The sequence below is a fragment of the Tympanuchus pallidicinctus genome, unplaced genomic scaffold (assembly GCF_026119805.1).
Source record: "Tympanuchus pallidicinctus isolate F22 unplaced genomic scaffold, pur_lepc_1.0 scaffold16, whole genome shotgun sequence".
Classification (NCBI taxonomy): domain Eukaryota; kingdom Metazoa; phylum Chordata; class Aves; order Galliformes; family Phasianidae; genus Tympanuchus; species Tympanuchus pallidicinctus.
Window position 1 is genome coordinate 24574751 of NW_026294679.1, and position 20278 is coordinate 24595028.

The 20278-nt window shown below is 39.3% G+C and overlaps 1 protein-coding gene across 6 annotated transcripts in view; it reads right to left on the reverse strand.

Annotated features, from left to right (window-relative positions):
- The window catches only part of TET1 (tet methylcytosine dioxygenase 1), a 64010-nt gene that overhangs the window by 23181 nt on the left and 20551 nt on the right, over positions 1-20278 (reverse strand). For all 6 annotated transcript variants that reach the window (XM_052677981.1, XM_052677979.1, XM_052677980.1 and 3 more), the window contains 3 exons: positions 11007-13515; positions 9695-9785; positions 9000-9093 (listed from right to left, as the gene is read on the reverse strand). In XM_052677981.1, the coding sequence (XP_052533941.1) occupies positions 9000-9093; positions 9695-9785; positions 11007-13515 (2694 nt within the window). The remainder of the gene's footprint in view (positions 1-8999; positions 9094-9694; positions 9786-11006; positions 13516-20278) is intronic.

Consider the following 20278-nt stretch of genomic DNA (forward strand, 5'->3'; position numbering starts at 1 on the left):
TAAAAAAATGCCCAGGTAAATAATGAAATACTTTATTTTAGTTAACTTCGGTCTGTAATGCTCTTAAGGAGGAATGAGAAAATAACTGCTTGTTAAGCAACAGAATTTTAAATAGAGCTTTTTAAAGTGGCTAACTAAAAACTTACTGCACACCAAAATCCCCATGGTTTCTTGGTGTCTCACACAGAAAAATAACAGTCAGAAAACCCAGACTTGTATGAAGTTTGTGAAGAATTATGTAACACTTAGGTGATGGCATCATCTTTTCGTAGCTGCACAGGCCTGTATTATCCCTGAACACTCTTTAGCAAGTGGCAACTGACAGCAGTACTGGGTATCCATCAAAACATTTACAACAAATACTTTGCTTCAGCTGCAACACAGACATCTGACAAACTCCTCCCAACACTTCACTGATACCTGCCAGCACTGCTCTGTACCCTCTTCAACTGGACATGAAGCTGCTTCTTGCCTGTCCCCTAACATCACAACATCTGGGACAAGAGAAAAAAACACATGGGACAAACACCTCCTGAATAGCTTTCTAACGTGCATGTGTGCTTGGATGTACACAGCCATCATCATTGCAGGTAGCTGATCTGAGCAGGATCATAAAATCAACTTTTGAGTTGGGAGGGACCCTTAAAGATCATCTGGCACAACTCCCCTGCAACTAACAGGGACACTTCCAGTTCCATGAGAAGCTCAGAGCCCCATCCAGCCTGACCTCGGGTGAATGCAGGGAGGAGGCATGCACCACCTCTATGGGCAGCCTGTGCCTCACCACTGTGACTGCAAAAAAAACATATATCCAATCAGAATCTACCCTCTTCCAATTTGAAACCACTTCCCTTGTCCTGCCACAACACACCCTGCTGAAGTCTCTGCCCCCTTCTTCTCACAGCCACTTTGTAGATACTGACGGGCCACTCTCTGCTCTCCCCAGAGCCTTCTCTTCTCCAGGCTGCACAGCCCCAGCTCTCAGCCTGTCCTTTAGGGTATTCCATCCCTTGGCTCATTTTTGCGGCCCTTCTCTGGATGCACTCTAACAGATCCGCATTTCTCTTGTACTGAGTACTCCACATCTGGACACAGCACTCCCAGTGAGGTCTCACCAGTGCAGTGTAGAAGACATCCATGCGTTTTCATCTCTTATAAAAATAAAAATTGTGCATTCCTCTTGTGCTGCAGTCTGGTACCCATCACCATTTGCTGTACCGTGCCTGTTCTGTATTATTACAGCTTGCCGTGTGTTCTTATTTATGCAAACATCTATAAAGATGGCAATTGAAGTAATTTCCTTTATTAACTAGCCCATACATTCTGAAATGCCAGAACCAGCCAATATGAGCAAGCTCCTGAGGTGAAGCATGGGCTGCCAGCCAGGACAGAAATACAATCAGAGGCTACCACCGCTAAACCTCTGTTTCTACAAGCCACAGAGATAGGAATTAAGGATGTCTAACAAACTTTTACCCCAGGCAGTAACACAAAACTTGGTGTCCATCACTACGTACATAAAAGGACAACACTCCTTGCATGACTGGGCATTTCTCAACAGTGAGTTTCAGCTAACATTTTACTGGTTGTCCATCCTGCACAATGAGCTCTTCCTGCAGTTCATAATAGCTGGCCCTCTTTTCTCCGTTACCTGGAACAACTCTGTACCTTCAGCAGTTTGTCACCACAGCATTTTCCACTTTTTTCAAATCATTTCTGAATATAGTGAACAGCATCAATAAAGGGTATCAATAAAACTTGCTTCAACTACCCAAATGCTTTAGTTCTGCTTACTTTAATTACTTCATTTAGGTTGTAAATGCAATGGATACTTCTTGTCAGCATGTCTCTTGGCAGGAACACTATGAATGTGAAATATTACTTGATGTCCTTAAACATAAGCCAGTCTAACAAGTCCTGTACATGACTTATATAAAAGTCACTAAGAATCGGGACTGTAGAAGCTCACCAATACCAGATGCTGAATTCCCCCATGGATGAGAAATTAATTTCATATTTAGGATCACAAGATCCTTTGTGTCAACTTTGATACGACATAAATGAGACACCGCTAGCAAATACATACAAAAAATTTTAACTGTGAGTTGAATACAAAACAATGCTGGATGAAAAAATCAACCAACTAAAAGGTCCTTTTTTTTAGGTTTATTTTGTCTCCATGTGGTTCCACTGCAATAATTCCTCCAGCCCACTCAGAATTTCTTTGGTAAAATAGCTGTCTCCTCTGCAGGGTAGCAGCAGATGATCTTAAGGTGAGAATGCATCCTGATTATCCACTGTAATTTCCTGAAACAGGCATCTCATTTAGAACTGTTTGTCTCAAGATTTTCTGAGCTGTAGATTTTGCCTCAGTGGGAAGTCTGCCTATTGGAGTCCTTTCTACATAGTATGAGGTCTGCTAAGATACAATTCCACAATGATCTGTATCTGTACAAAGTGAGTAAACAATGCTGCTATTAATTGCTGTTCTAGCAGGTGAGGCTGTTCAGCAGGAGCAGAAACAAACATTGTTTGCAGCAGAAGCAAGCTCGCCCTTTAGTTTCCTAATTCACCCCTACATACACACTTGATAAATGACATCAAGCTCTTTTCTCACTGCAAGGCGTTACATCCTTTTGTTCTCAGCATATCTAAGAAAGATTAAAATTCAAAGAATTTCACTTTCTGAATTACTCTCTGTTCAAAATTACCAGCAGACTACATCAACTAAGTTAAAATGGAACTGTTGCCATCAATACATGATGTTACTTCACTTCACTGGAATACCACTGCAGCATTTTAAAAGAATTATCAAATCACTTAAAAATTTATACCAGAAGAAATACTGGAAACCTTCCAAAATGTGAACAGGAATATAGGTACATTTTCTTCAACCGATGCTGCAGAAATGATGCCAAAATTGAAGTTTCACCTCCTGGTGCCCTGTTACCCCTTGTTGGTCTCTCAAATTTCCTTTTCCTGTTACGTCACTGACAACTTTGTGATACGGATGACAAAAAAGAACCTGAGCTCCATTTGTTCAGATATCACCATTAGTTTTAATGTAGAGATAACAGCAACTGAAATGTTAAGGCTTTCTTAGTATGAGGGCTGCTCCAAAAGTAATGGCTCCTATTTTATGATGTCAGCCTGCAATCTCAGAAGCAGATGTTGGTGGAATGGCAGTAGAGGTCAAACCTCCCTGGACCAGTACCCAGCTACAGGTTGTTGCTGTGTGACAGATGGCAGCAGAGATGCAGTCTGACAGAATGGTGTCTGACATGGAAGTGAGGATGAAGGCGTGTCACTGAATTCCTCCACGTGGAAAAAATGGCATCCAGTGACTTTATCGATGCTTGCTGAGTGTTTATGGATACCAAACAGATGTGGGATGCACAGTGTGTTTCAGCAATGGCAACAAGGAGGCAGCTCCATTGGTGCACATTTTCCACAAGAGTGACACAAGCAGGCTCTTATTCATCATGCATAGCTAATTGCAGAGCCTGTGCTGAAAAATACTACTTTGTGAGAATTTGCTTTATCAAACAGTGCTGTTGTACTCTTTATCTGCTGTAGTTTCCATCAAAATAAATGGAAGGCATTCCTTTCAGAGCAAACTTTGGTTTCCCTGATTTATTTACCTTAAACTTAGCTTTTTTGTATTTACTCTAATTGTTGAGTAGATTTTCCAAATACAAGACATTTTAAGATGCTTCAGAAACTGTGTAAAAATTTATAATAATTTTCATCTCAAAGCACTGCAACACATAAAGCACAGCTTGACTTTGGATATTGCAAATATGTTTCATCCAAAATAAACTCTAGTTCTGTGTTCAACAGGTAAGTCTTCATACGAACAGTGACGATAGTGCCCCCATAACTATCAAACCCATTACACAAGCTACCTTCAGCATATGTTGAAGGATGGCAAGAAAGTGCTGCTCCAATACAATGGTCTCCAAAAATACAACTAAAATGACCACCAACCATTCTCAGGAATGTTTTCCTTCCAGATTTCTCAAATGTGGATCACCATCTGATCACAGAGAGAGTTTAACATATGAAATAAAACCTTGAAATAATAAAACCTGCTTAGAGGTGCTGGGCTCCACATGAAGCAGTCCTTTGATAGTGTTGATTAGTAATGGCCACCTATGCCAGAGCACAGTATTTCACACATTTATCACTAAATTTCCTTTAATAAATTGTACATCCCTTCTAATCCTAACTTACACGTAAGACAGCCTAGAAGCTCAAGTATCTTCTCAGTTTTCTTATTTTCTCTATTCCCAATCTCTTTCTCAACTGAAGCCAAGCTAGCAAACTGAAAAAACAAACACACTTTTCTGCAGAGAATCAACTGTTAACAGAAGCTCAGAGCACTCTACAAAATGTAGTTTCTAGTATACAGGCACAAATTCCTACCAGGTCAATGATCTGTAAAGCCTTTGTTTTAAGAGTGCGCTGTCTAAGCATCACTTCTTGAAAATTTGATCAATTTCAGTGGCTAATATTAAGTCCAGGTCCTTAAAAGAAGGCTGTCACTTCAAGGGCAGTTGGACTAGATGGTCTCAGAGGACCTTTCCAACTCTAAGGATTCTATATTTCTAACTATATTTACATTGCAAAAGCATTTGTAATTTCTTCTTTTTAATCTGTTGCCTTCCCTTTATTTTTTTAATAGATATACTGCCGCTATAAAAAAGACCACTAAGCTCTGTTAAGTTATAAGTAGAAAGCCCAAAAAGGGAACCAGAACAAAATTGAAGCGAAAGAGTTTGAGAAAGGCATAGAAGCTGCACTGTACCACATTTCTCAAACAAATTACAGCCACCAGCAGGCTAACAGAATCTGAGGGGTCAACAGATCATCCAGGTGTAAAACAAAAAACCAAAGCACTCAGGGAAGATAAATCCAGAGATGCAAAAACCACTTTTGCTGTGTTCACAAAAAGCCGTCTCAGAGGATTCCCACTTCAGAAAAAAAAAAGCTTTGGCTGTGCCCCTCACAAAGTTAAAAGCCACCAAAGAAGCAGTCATAGGACAGCAGTGGCAGAAGAAAAAGAACACTTCCCAAAACACAGTCACGATTTCCAAGATCAGATGGCATCCACCCCAGAAACTCAGTGGTGAAACAACTGAACATTCAAATCCAATAGTGCATAGTCTTGGTTTATAATACATCAGTATCAGAAGGCTTGAAGATTACTAAGAGGATAACAGTTTGGAAAATGGTCCTAGGAGGAATATCCCAGTTCAACGATAACATTAGCCCCGTTTTGTCTGTGCGGAGCAGATCTGAGCTCTGTGGCACAAACCAGCAATCACGTAGATAAGCATGATGCACAGGAACGTTTGTGAATCTCTTGGCCATACTGCATGGCTTTCTAGATTCTCAGAAGGCACTCAGTGAGGTCCCTTAGTAAAGACTCTTAAAAAAAAAAAAAAAAAAAAGCAAACATGAATATGCCTTGGTACAAAGGAAAAGACCATATGTGAATAACTGCTGAAAAGACAAGAAACAAAGGCGGATATGTGTCTGATGGGAGCTCTGCACAATTCTGCTCAGGTCTGTATTCTCCTCTGTGTTTGTCAAAGGTAAATAAAAGTGTGACAACAGTTGATGAGTAATTCAGGGAAAAGACAAGCACAATCTGCAAATAAATGAAGGAAGAGTTCATACTGCCGAGGGGGCAGTAAGAATGGCAGATAAAATTCACTGCAGTGTCCATTGTTAATGCACATGGTTAGCCATTACTGTGCAGAAATGAGAATTTTGCAGAACGATAGAAATCACTGCTTTGCAACAGAAAGAAAAGCAAAAGAAACAGCTAGGAACTGCTGGGAACAGAGCACAAGACTGAAAGCATTACCACACTACCACTATAGTTCCAAGTACAAGAGAGCAAAAAAAGAAAAGAAAGGAGAAATAAAGACAAAACCATCTATGACAGGGAATATCAAGCCACTGCCTTCAGCTTAGGGAACCTCGGAGGAATGAGTTACTGGAAAATAAGTGAGTCTTCTGGGAGCCGGCTGCCCTGCTCTTCCGCCATCAGTCAGCACTGGACAGGCTGTCAGCAGGGAGGACCTCCCACCCAACCTGGCTGCTCTTATCAGTTCTCATCTCCTGTCTTTATTCCAACTCTGAGCCTTAGAAATTGCATTGCAATTCTGAATGAAGACAACAGAAAGCTGATCCAGGCCAACATCTGCTGAAACAAGTAGAAGAAACCTGAAGGAAACGAGTTTAATCCTGAAATGTTAAGACCTGTATCTGTCCTCTGAGGTCACTGACTTCATCTTTGAATTTAGTGCAGCAGGATCATACCTAGAGTGAGCTACTTATGAACATCATACAGATAGAAGATTTATGAACCATTTCACTTCAATGAATTGAGGTAATCTTTATTTCCCATCAGATATATTGAGAGCAGAAAGAAAAAAAAAAAAAAAGAAAAAAAAAAGGAGAGTACAAACAAAGTACTGATAAAGCAATAGGAATGACATAAATCACTCACTGCTGTCCGGTGATAGGGGAGGCACTGTAACATGATCATATGAAAAGTCTAACCAAGGAAGATGGGTTGGCAATCCCACTGTTTCAAAGCTCTTTTTCCTTTAACTTATTAAGCAGAAATAGGATAGACTTGCACAAAATAAAAAAGCAAAAGAGATTTTAAAAAAACAAAGAATGAAAGACAACCCCCTAGCACATGTCACAGAATGATTGTTATTTTCTAATCACACAGTTATCACCTACATAGATATTGTAAGTTTATTATACCCCAAAAACTAAGGAAAAGCCAGCTCGTTTTAGAAAAAAGAAGCCTGTCTCATTCAGTGTTTAATACACTACATACATGTTTGGAGCCACTTAGGTGAAAACAGTTTAGGAGGAAATGAGTATTGTGAAACACAGCCATTAACAGAAGAATATATATATATATTCTTATATTATATATAATATGTATATTATATACATACATTGTACGTACAAATATATACATAATATATATGGAATAATACATACATATATACACATTTTATAAAGCAGCCTTTGATTCCAAGATGTTTCTAATGAATTGATAAACAACAACATAGACTCACAGCAAAAGGGAAAATTACTGGAGTAAAATAGCTAAATATGACTCTATATCAATTTTTTTCCTCCTCACGTTTGCTTCAGCAGAGCTCCATCATGGTGCTCTTGCCAGCAAGCCTGTCAAGAGCCCTAGGGGCAACAGCTTGTCCATCTGCAAAGCAGAAATGAATCTGTCCCAGAGAGCTCTGTAATGAGCAAGTGAAAGTCTCTGTGCAGCTGACCAAACCTTGTGACTGCAATTATCTGAGAGCAGAACAAACTTTTTCCATATGCTTCCAAACAAATTTCAGAATGGTACTACTTTGGTCACAGCCAAAACAGAAATATGCTCCATTTTAAGGATTAATATTAGCACTGCCAATCGGAAGTTAACTCACACATTAAAAATACCAACTAAAAAAATGTGGATTGTATACAGGATGAAATACAGAGAAGATTTCCATGATTTCCTTCCTTCTCTTGTATCACGCAGTCACACAGCAGGCTTGGAAAGGCATTCATTCCTTTTAGGTCTGAGCTTGCACACAAAAAGTTTCTTGCTGCACAAAAGACATTTGGAATTTAGTTCAATTAACATTAAAGCTTTCTCTCACAAATGCTTGACATGTAGAAATTTAACTGAACAGCACTGTAATCCTTAAACAGCCTTTCCTATATGCATTGAGTGCTTTCTGGCTGTCGTACTGCACACACATGTTGGACACCTACACCACGCAGATGCACAACGGAATCTATCATCTCTGTTTTACGTAAAAGGCAGTATGTTGATACTGGCAACAGCAAAATAAACTTTAAGAACTAGTTTTAAATCTCTTTCTTCTTTCAAAGGCTCACAACTGTTTGCTAAGGTAAGAATTTTAACTCCTAACCTCTCTGAAAAGTGTGGATTTTTTGCTTAGTTGAAGTGATAAAAACAAAATCAACCAAGCAGAAAGCAGTCCATTTTTTTGGGACGGTCATTTCTGAAATTTGACCATCTTTATTTTTTTTTTTTATTGGATGCCTATTTGGTATTAAATATCACCTGAAGCAACTTACACATAGGACATTCTTTTCTGAGCATCATTTTCTGGATGGAGTACGAAAAACACATTTAACTGTTCCAAGAATATAAGCAGTAATTACACATGCAGTAAATACACATTCACATCCTTATTTTAGTTACATAGTTACAAATGCTGGTCTACTAACTGCACAGTTATTATCATCAGATAGCCAGTTAAGTCCGAAATTCCTAAATACAGCAACAATTTATATATATTCCAACAAGCAAATTCTTTTTATTTCCTAAACTCAGTGTACAAGATTTCCAGACTATTTTTTTTACCTCCCTCAGTGGTTTCAGCAAAGATAAGGGACAATCAATTCTTTCCAAGCTCTTTCCTGGAGCTTGTCTGCTACCTCATTTCCTGGCTCCTATGAAGCAATGTGAGACAAAACTTTGGTGAAAACTATCACCATAACATTTATGTTTTGAAATAGTGAGTTCAGTCCCTCAAAGTGAGTAGCACATGGTATATGAGACAGTTCATACAATTCAGTTTAAAAAAAAGAAGTTACTGAAAGGTTTTCCAACACACTCTTCTTTCACACTTCTCAGTAGCCTACTTCACGAGACCTCCAGCTTGCAGACACTGCCAGGTGTTCTCACCCTTGATTTGCCCATCTCTGCCAGCTCTGTGAAGCACCTCTTTTAAACTCACTCTAATCACAGCATCACAGGTTAAAAAGTGATATTCTTAGCTTCTTCATTCACTGAGACTTGTAAATCAATTAAATGAAGAAGAAACAGACCTTGATTAAAGACCAGATTATATATAAGCTCAAAGACTATACATCATTAGATACTTCAAAGCCACAAAAACCAATTTGACTACTGTAACATAAAAACTTACCCACTTGGCAATCGGACACCCCTGAGAGCTTTTTCCTTCCTTTCCTGTATAAACGACTACCTCTATTCTCACAGCGCTTCCTTTTGCTCCATACCTGCATTAAGAAAGTTCAGGAGTGGAACTGAAAACACATTTTAAAACAGTAAACACATTCAATAAAACAAGAACAACAATTTTATTCTCAACTTTATTGAGAACAGAAGAGAAAAAAAATACATAGCACAACAAAGAACACTACTAAATTCAAAGTCCTGTTCGCAAAAGCGATTTTGAAACATCTATTCCAGTAACAGGCTTCTGTCACTAAGTGGCTTCCATTACTTGGAAAAGAAATGTTATCTGCTTGAAAATCCTAGAGCACTTAGTCACTTTCTGTCCAATTTGAGACAGGTTGTTTGCATGCAGGACACCAGAAAGCCTACTCGTGCCAGCTGCTAATCTCTGTCATCACTATGGACTTCAACAGCACCTATGAGCACACTGGCTAAAATTGCTGGAGCTCAGACAAGATGCATGAATTTGGAATTAGAATGTGAGAGCTTCCCTCAAGCACATCAGAACAGGAAAATGTTTTACAAATGAGTACAGCAAAAGTATTAGAAAAACAAAGCCAAACAGCACTCATTTTCTCACAGCTCTTCTTCTTTTCTGTTTACACAAAAATACTGTTAGCACTAAAAAGCACATTTTCTCACCTGTTCTCCATTATTTCTCTCACAGCAGCAACGCTTGGTCCTGTCCCGAGGTGTGTGTAATATGGGCCCTCATCTTTCTCAATAATTTGCTCTACAAACAGGTTGAGAAAAATAAGTTCGCACATCATTTCTCATTTACATCACTACAAATCAGCACACAAATGGTTTACAGAAACATCATCTTAAATACACAAAATCTGCCCCTGAAATGCAATGAATAAGTAGCATGATTGATTTTTCCCCTCAGAGACATCAAAATTATACTATTTCATGCTTGCTTTCTCCTATTAATCTTCTGGTAGATTCTCTTTCTTGGTGCTACAAATAGATCCAATTTATAATACTATCTTGCATTCTTTACCAATGTTCATTGCAGGACCTGACACATATTGACTAAGTAAGCTTCCAGTGCCGTTGTGAGTAGGCAAACATTATCAATTAATTTTAGACAACGGAGAATTGAGGCCAAAAAACATCAGCTGACAGTCATATACTACTACAGAACAAAAAACACAATCCAGGCCTCTTAACTAACAGCTTGTTGCTTCAGAACATTAGAGCAAAGATGAAAAAATCTTCCTGTGTACAATGTTAACAGTCCCTGCAGTGGTTTTTTCTTCCCCATCTGTGTGCTTTGATAGTTTGAAAACACAGCATGTCCAACACCATCAATCAAGTTGTATTGCAAAATTCTCAGCATCAAGTTCAATCCGACACCTCATGCTACAATACAAACTGTTCTGTATGTGGATTTATTACCTAATCTCCACCTCATCTTATCTCTGAGATGAGACATCTACAAGCCTTTGACAGGAATCATAACAGAAACTCCCACCACCCTCAGGGCAAACCATGACAGTAACACAACTGCCCTCAACAATTCCCTGCTGCTTAGCCAGAAGGCATTTAGGTAAAAATGAAAAGGTATTGGGAAAGTTTTTGCCCAGCTCATCTCAAGCAGAAACTAGTTTGAGTCCGTAGAAATCCTGATCTAATATACTCAGATGAAATTACAAGCATACAAGCGAGTAACAAGAAAACAACTGGAAAAACTCATTTTCCTTAATTTCAATTTAAACAGGTCAGATGCAAGGCCAAAAATACTGAATTTTGCTGTTATTTGCAGGCCTGAAGAACACCAGGCAAAGGTTACAGAAAGGGAAAGAATCATTTTCTTCTAGTTCCTAACAGCAAAACAAGTATCTTTTTGCAACACCTATGCACCAAGTATACTTTCTTGCATTAAGGGGAGCAACACAAACACATGCCCATGTGAGAGGTACAGGTAAAAGCTAGCCAAAGGATGACTTACCAACACAGTCACAAGTTGGCAATTCAGACTGTCCTTTTTTTGTAGGTGTATCTATTAAATTTTTTGTAGGAGTATCGAGAAACTTCATCGGTGATTCAAGAAAACTGCTGAGTGTGTTTTTTGCTGGAGAACACCCTGAGTCGCCTGTGCTCTGCGGATGGTCAGTACCCAAACTTCTTGATGTTAGAATGGTAACTTCACCTGCACACTCCATGTTCCTGAGAGCTTCCACAGTGCCTGGCACCTGACCCGCACTGCAGGAAACAGGCAGCATCTGCGACTTCGGATCTGCCTGTCGATCAACAGCACCCTGCTGGACATAGGCTTTATCTTCACTGCATGCTTCGCTAGCTCTCAGGTTAGACTGACTAAAAGTTTGAGGCAAAGGATGTGTCTGACCAACATTCACTGCCTGCTGTACCTGAGAATTACATTTTTCTGTAAACATCTGTGTGTTTTCACTTGGTCTGGTTAACAAGGATGCTGTTTTCAACTGCGAAACTGACAGAGGATTACGGGAGAGCAGATCACTATATTGGTTACATGCTGCAACATCGTTTTTCAGTATGACGCCTGGTGGGTCACTGGAGCCTGCAGTTTTGATTTGCTCATTCACCACTTCATAGCCAAACAACCTGTCTTTTTTTTTGTCCTGTGGTACCTCAGATAATCTGTGGAACTTTATCTGTGTTTGAGGAAGAAACAACCTAGGTTTTTCCTGTAATGTTAGCGCACTTTGACTCAGTGCTTTCTGTACTTTGGTTCTTGGTGATTTTTTTTCCGACAAAGCTATTCTGGAGTCCTGTGGCATGGTTTGGCCAAGCTTGTGCAGTTTTGATGATATCCAAATGTCCTGTAACTCACTGTGCTGGCATGACAACAACTCTAGTTGGTTTCGATTAATTTGTTGATAGCGTGCTTCTTGAGGCTTTTTTTTGTGTCTTGGTTTCCATGGTACAGCATTTCCTTTTTTATTTGTTGATTGTTTTTGCTTTAACAGTAAGGAACTGCAATTATGCCTAAAAAATACAGATTCTTTTCTCTGCAGCAGATCTTGGTTATGTTTTGCTTGCCTCTCATGGGATATTAAGTTAAGCAGCGATGTCTTTATGTCATTCTTCTGTTCTGGATTTGCTCGGTTTGATTCAATTAATGCTGCAAGTTGAGTTAGTTGTGTAGCTACATCCTCTTCATCCTGGCTGTGAATTCCTCCTTCTTTAATTAAAGAACCAGCTTCCAAGTTCAAATCATTACAGGTTGGCTTTTGATCTAACTGGCCAAGAGTATCCAAGCTGTTGCTTGCATGTTGAACATTGCAATACCGTGAAAGGGTGACTGGATCATAGTTTTTCTTGGTATTAAGTCCTGAAAATGATTTTGCATTAGATCTTAACTCGGATAAAGTTTTGGTATCTCCTGAGGATAACTGCAGTTTATACATCTCGCTAGCAAGATTGGCAGGTTTGTCACGCAATTCAGAAATCGAACTTTGGCCATTGTACAACGCTGGCTTATTCGGGAGCTGCTTTTGTGAGTGCGCACAGTGAGTCAAGAGCTGTTGTTCTTTCTGTAAGTAAGTGTCATTGATTTCTTTCAATGTAGAAGACGTAAAGGAGGATGAAATATCTCTTTTATAACTATGGAGCAAGTTGGAAGTTCTTTCTTCTGTGCGCTCACTATTTTCAGCTTTAGCTGGGGAAGATGTTCCTAAAGGGACTTCAGATAACTGTGTTAAAGCTTCAATAGCTACAACCTGCTCCACAGTTAGGTTTCTGTTTTTAATCAGGGACAAGAAAGTTGGCTGGAGTGAAGGACTCTCATGCTGTGTCTCTGTGTTAGGTACTTTGAAGCCATCCTCTCCATGCACTTCCTCTTTAACCAAAGGAGGACAACATGTGCTTTCTTGCAGATCCAAAACAGAACTGGTTTGCAGTACTGACTTATCAGAATCCTGAAAGACACTGCAAGTACAGTTTTCCTCTTTCATGAAAAGATTTCCTTGTTTGTCTGGGTGAACACAGCTAACACTAGTTGTCAGAGTGCTGACTATGTCATTCAGATTGGTAGCCTTCATCCACTGGGCATGGGAGTTGCTTGTCAAATCTGTCCTTTCCACTACAGACGCCTTTTTCAGTGAAGCAACTGCTTCTGGTGATAAGTAATGTAGGGTTTTTATGCCATTTTTGATGGTCTGTGCAAATGATTTTTTTGGCTCAGCTAATTGACTGGGAGAGACCGCTCTTTCACTTTCTTCTGCATTTCTCAAGTGTTCGTGGCCTGTCACAGTTCCACGGGCATCCCCATTGACATGGACACCAAAGGATGGCTTCTCGTTATGTGCCCACTTCTCTGCTTCTAAGCCTGTCATTCTTTCTTTCTCCTTAGACTGTGCATTTTCAAAGGGTTGTGTTTGGTTTGTTTTCACCCTGTATTTTTCACCATGACCGCATATACTGCATTCCATGAGTTCTGGTCTGCGGCCATTTACTGGTTTGTTTTCTAAATTTGCCTGTGAAATAATAATAATTAAAAAAAATGTTGTAACAGCTGCTCATAAGTATTAAAAATAAGAAGCATATTACTTATAGCAATCAAATCCTACTTTGAATATATGAGGAATATCCTAATTAAGCACAGGCATAGATGTTGAAAAAAAACAGAAAGTCATAAAAAACCTGAAGCCTGCCCACATTTATAGTAAAGTCATTTAATGGGGTAGGCAGAAGAAGAAAGCTTGTGCATGGGGAAAACTAAAGAAATGAATTAGCACATAAAGGACTTCACTAAATGGTAAAGATTCTGATCTAAGGATTTAATTTTTTGCTGAATTTGCATAAGCAGAAAGTCTCCATCCAATTCAAAGCAAGACTGAAGTCTAAAAGCTTGGACTTCACAAAGTTTGGTATAATTGTACTTCTACAGCTATACTCAAACTGACATGTGACTTGTTTGGACACTCTAGCAAGAATGACTGCTTTTTGGGTTAACTGCAACTCCTTCAAAACTGACAAATGTTAAAGTGAGATGGTTAATAAGCCAGCTATGGTGTTAGTGCATCTGAAAGTTATCACGTAAACACTGTGACTGCCTGCTACATTTAGATGGTATCTTTCACATTTCTGAACAGTCTTTCAGGTAACTGAGCTAGCACTATTACTATTTTAGCAAACTCTTAATATTTAGTTTAATATATCCTTCATCTTCCCAGACACAGTACACTTCATGTGGCTACAACAATTTCAAAACCAACCAAGTCAGAACACTGTGTCCTGGGGATTGTATGCAGATGGGCCTCATTTGAGGTAATAATCTTATTGCAGCACCTAAGAATTATTTGAATATTCTGTAGCTTTCAGCCCTACATAGAACAGAAAACAGCACTGTTTTTCAAATCAGACCCTGCAATAGAACTGGTTAATTAACCATACATTGGCACAGAAGTTTTTAGCAGTTCACTTTTAGCACCAAATTTAAAATAGTTGAATCAAACATGATTTAGCAGCCATAGCTAAGATGCATGGACTTCTCCAAGAAACGAGAACAAATGTAAAATGGATTTATGATTAATCATAACCATCAAGGCGAACCTTTCAGAAATCCCTAGGCAAAATGAAGCATATGCACCTAACTCTATCTGGAGCCCAATATCTGCCCCACAACTGATCACTGATTAATAAAAAGCATAACAGAGAATCCTTAGTATGCCCTAAATATTATCAGGCATCAAAGTACTATGAAAACGCTATGTAAAAACGCATGCAACGCCTCTGCAGCTAAGTTAAATGTATGGAAATTAAGAAAGAAAGACACCATACATGTTTCTCCATTACGCACAGATGCTGACTCAGGTCTCTGAGCCTGAACTCCTCTGGATCCTGGGGAATTTTCATCAAATGGGACCCAGGGGATCACCAAGAAACTTCTAAGAGTTCCACAAAAGTGGATAAGTAAATCTGTTGTTAACAGGGCTAAAGGATTTACATAGACCTCCATAACTACCAAAGAATACTGGAACAATCCATCACTAAAAAGTAAAAACACACAATTCTATGCCTACACAAAAGCTGCACTTCAGTTACCAGCTTCTTTCCTCTACACTTAACTTCAGGAAGAACCATATTATGAAGTTATATGTTACAATAAAAGTGTACCTCTATCAGTCCAAAAGCTGTCCCAACTATGTAAAACTGCTATTAAAAGCTATTTAATTGAGTAGGAAGCTGAGGAGGTAGAAGCAAATAGATTAAAATCACTCCTCAGAGCTTACAGGTTTTCAATACAACCACAAAAAACTTTAAGTCTGCAAAATGAGTAATGAGAGATGGAGGGAGAGGAGGACAGTTCAAGCATGACCATCAGCAGTACGTCCCACTTCTCTGTCAACCACGCTGTTCCTCAGAAAAGTACTCTTATCTGACGTAAAACTGTGCTTGAAAATACTCAGTACATTACCTGCTAGACGCATACAAGTGCAGTGCTGTGTCCACATAAGACCCAATTGATCTTAGCAGCAAACTGGCATTATTAATAAAATTCCTCACACATACAATAATTTCCATTGGAAATTTCTACTTCTAACTGGAAGCTGCCTACGTGCAACAAGGAAGAAAAAAAGACCAGCTGAATCATATCACTGGTTCTGTTTCATATTTTATTTTTCCTCGCAATTAATTATAATAAAATTTGATTTTAAAAAGAAATCAACTCCCTTCTGAGTACTGTGCTACTTTTCTTCTTTTGTTACTGTACTGCAATGAGTCCTAAATATACCCTTTTTAAATTTTCCTTCTCTTACCAGACTTTCCTGTGGCCTTTTCTTTTTAATAGGTAAAGCTACTGCTTCCCTGTATAAAAAGAAATACAGACATACTAGCAGGGGCAGAGGTCATTCGATTCTTCTCCTCAGCCAAAGTTTGGCAGACCAAAAGCAATAGCTCAGCAAATGCTTTTGCAGCTGAACAACGTGGTTGGAGAAGTCTATCTTCCAATCCTGAATCAAAGACTGAAAACTACAGTCAAGGATACCATGCTTCCAAGCAACAGTTTCAAAATTCATGGAAGCTGAGCACGGAAGACTGATCCGATTGATTTCTAAAGTTTCTGTACAAGTGTAATGGAAAGTGGTAGAATGAACTGGATCAATGAAAGTAATTTCCTCTCTTCCTCATGAAGGGGAGCACTGCTTAAGCTGGATATATAGAACACTAGCAAATCATACTCAAGATAAAACTTTGCAATAATTAATGTTATTAGGAGAAGAACCACAGAGTACAGCCCACCGTAGTCATTGCTAGATTGTTTAAACTTCAACATTTTATCTTTTTCTTCTTATATACATACTTCACTGCATGCGGTAATGCTTCCAAGCATACATGAAAAGCCAGCTACAGCAAATCACTCTCAAAAGAGTCAGACCGTAACATTGATTTTTCTTTTAATACAACATAACTGTGAAGAAATGCAAAGCTTTCAGTAATTCACAATCAAAATACAGTGTCAAGGCTAACCTAAAGACTTTTCCACATTTTCTGTACAATTGAGAGTAGACTGCAGGTTTGTATCTCACTTCACGTCTGCATAGGTGGTAATAATGCATTTTGTACTGAAGGTAACAGCCAGTAATTATTCTTGTAAAGCAGAAATAACAGATGATATGTAGATCAAATGCTGACAAAATGGCTCTCAGAGCAAGTCTTGACAAGCTGCACAACAGCCTACATCCCCTAAGTAGACATCCCAATTATATTCTTCTCCCACCCCCACAGGAGCAGAGTTCTCAACACATGATAATAATGATTGCACCTATTAGCTTGTGCTAATAACCAGGATGACCTGAAAGGTAGCTCTTCCAGCATAACAACATTCAACAATGCAAAGGGATGGGTGAGTGAAGAGAGCTTGCACTGTGCACCTCTTTTCCTCTGCAGTGCTTTGGGTAAGTTTGGATCCTGATACAGCATCTTCAGCCATGCAGCAGGCCACGCATGCTCTTCCAGGTTGGTAGAATGCTGGAACCACCTCAGAACTCTAATATCTTAAGAATAAATTTCTTCCAGAAAAACTGTTTGGGAGGGAGGGAAAAAAAAGACAACAAACATACTTCACCTCATATTTGAACAGGGTACTTTATTCATGGCCCAGCTGTCAGATGTCAGTGCTTCACCAGGAGGTAAGCAAGAACCAGCCAGCTGACCAGTACCAATTTACTCCTATGCAATGTATTCCTATTCGCCAGCATCTGCCCACCAGGACACGTAGCAACTCCATGGAATACAGGGTGGGTGCTGCCTAACAGAGGTGTAAGTATGGGACTGTCATGGTTCTATGTTTTTGTTTTTTTTGTTTTTGGATTTCAGTATTCCACATCAAAACATCATGTAGTGCACGGGGCATTAAAGTGTCACTGCCCCAATCCCAGTACCTATCCCTGTACGTTACAGCAGTCACGGGATCCAGCCCTTCCGGGTGGGGGGGGCGCTCTCTTGCTGCCTTGCAGTGGGTGCTGGAGGTGCTTTCCTGGCCGTTCCAAGCTTTTCAGGTTTGAATTGGTCCCGGAAACTCTCTCTCTCTTATCTTGTCTAATTTATTAATCTCAATTTCAACTAAATTGTATATATTGGTTATTTTGTATTCCGATATTATAGTAAAATAAGTTTTCCTCCATAGATTATTGCCGCTGTTTTTTTTTCCTCCCTTCCTTCCTTCCCACTTTTGTGGGACTGGGGTGGGGGGGGAGGGCAGAGGCCTGTCGCCCCTGTCACGGACATACATTGATCTGATCAACTCCGTGACAGGTACCATCATGTAGGGATAAAGATAGATGTGGGATAGAATATATGGATAAAGAGCCAGAAAGCACCGGACTGGGGAAACACTCATCTATGTCAGGTGCTACCAAGTAAGCCACCCCGTGTATAGTTTTGAACAGATGCTGTGGAAAATGTAGGGTCACTGACTACCATAATGCAGACAACAAAAAAGTTGCTGCCTAAGGTTGCGGGCAGAACCAAGTTTCTGGGAAGGTAACCAGGCCACAGAGAAGGACAGCAAAGTAGGGGCCCAGCTGCAAGCCGAGGCTCATTCCCATTAACTTCACCAGAAACTTACATCTATTATCACCAATTACATATTAACCATGGCCATGAAACGATATGTGTCTCTCAGTACACCACACTTGTACAACAGCTCACAGAAAGCACATTTCCCATAGATCTTCACGTAAAGAGAGCAATTTGGGTCCTACAATAATATAACATAACCTGCCCATATAGTATGTTTGTTCCTCACAGGAGCAATGGCACTGGGCAAGCATTTACAGCACGCTCATAATTCCGTATTTTAGAAGCTACAGCAACAAAAGCAAACAATCACTGCTCTTGGCAAAATGATGTAAAAAATTGCAAGCAGGTTTGTATGGAAACTCAAGGCAACATTAAGTTCTGTGAAGCTGGAGAAAATCACCCAATTGTGTTTTGCTGAATGGATCCCCCTTCACTCACAACTCCCCTGTGGCCCAGAATATCCAGCCCACCCAAACCCACCCATTCAATTACCAGCAAGACTTGACGCTGGATCTTTTAGCAGCTAGCAAATCCACTCTACCTAACAGTGTGAGGATTTTGTCATCTATATTTATATCCGGAATGAGCTACAGTAACAACTATATTGTGGTATCTTCATTCCTTTCACTTCTCTCTCCCACACCACTACCACAGTTCTCCTGCTTATCTTATGTAACACTTCAGTGAGACCACTTACAAGAAGACCTACAAGATCTTCTGCAAGAAGGTCCTAAAGGATGCAGTTGCTAGCAAAAATAAACAAACAAACAAAGTGCAAAACACTTATTCAGACTCTGAAGGTTTCATATCGTGACCCACAGAGAAGTGTATTTAATAGATTACTGAGATTTCTGTTTCTATGAACCCTGTGCTCTAAGGAGTGAAAGTGCAAAACAAAACCACAAAAAGCACACCATGGACACCCTGCTCCCCTAACGCAGGCTCCCAGAAGAGGAGGTGTTAAAGGAAAACTTCTTACAGAATCTTTTCTGCTACAGAAGCCAATACAAACTAGTATCATGCTTGAGTTTTTCTGTTTGTTCTACATGATGTTCTGATTTATTCAATCATTTATCTTCAACGTCATAATGGAACACTCAAAGAAACACTGACAACTTTGGGAAACATAGCACTCAACCCACAAAAGAAAAAGGATACATACAATCACCAGCAATATCTATTCCCTAATACAACCCTCCCCTAATGTGCTTTAATTAATAGGTACAGATGGAATAAATTCAGTCTTTGAACTTACTCATCCTAGCTACTCATCCTGTCTCTTACAGTTTGTTTATGAAGCCATCACCATACGTTTAAGCCTGTAACTCTGAATTGAGAGTCAGCATTGTTCTTAATGGGGTCCTTGGGAAAATTATCGCAGCTATGTATTATATAAGGTCCTTAGCAATGACCCAGAAGAAAAGTGAAACTAATTCTGATAGAAAAATAGCCTAATAATGATAAAATGAGACATGATTTTTTGGCTGGCAAGCAAACATTTCAATACAGATAAAAGTGAAGCTGTGTATCTAACAACAAAGGCATTGGGCTGTATGTACATAATACAGATTTTATCTTACAAAGCAATGACCCTGGAAGGAGCATTAACATGGTCATAAAACACTGCACAGTAACTATAGAAACTCCTTTTGCAACTTTATGGCCAAAACAGTTAGCAAGATTCTCCAGTGCATAAATAACAATGCAATTAGGAAAAGACAGATTATTTTATACCCCGTATTTGGCACTTCTACACCTGCCAGTGGAGCAGAGCGTCCAATCCTGGCATACCCAATTCAAGCAAGACATTGATATGCTGGACAAGTCTTGGAAGACCATGAGAAAAACAAAAGATTGAAGTATCTCGAAGTGAAAGCCTCAAGTCCACTTTCTACAATTTACCAAAGAAAATCGAAAGGCCACAAACTATTGCTAAGCCTGCACAGAAAAGAAAGCTAATAACAGAAGGCTCTTTGTTCTAGCAGACAAAAGTATAACAAGACTCAATGACTTTAAGTTAAAGAGAGGGAAGTCTGAACTGAAATTATGTTGCGCATTTTTGTAGAGGTACAGAATAAAAAAAAAGAATCTTTTAAGCATGTCACTAGATGCTTCATCACAATTTTCATCCATGGGAATTTACAAGTTAAAAATATCTAAAGAAACTTGAAAACATGATGTTTCAATCATCATAAATTGATTCAGTCTTAC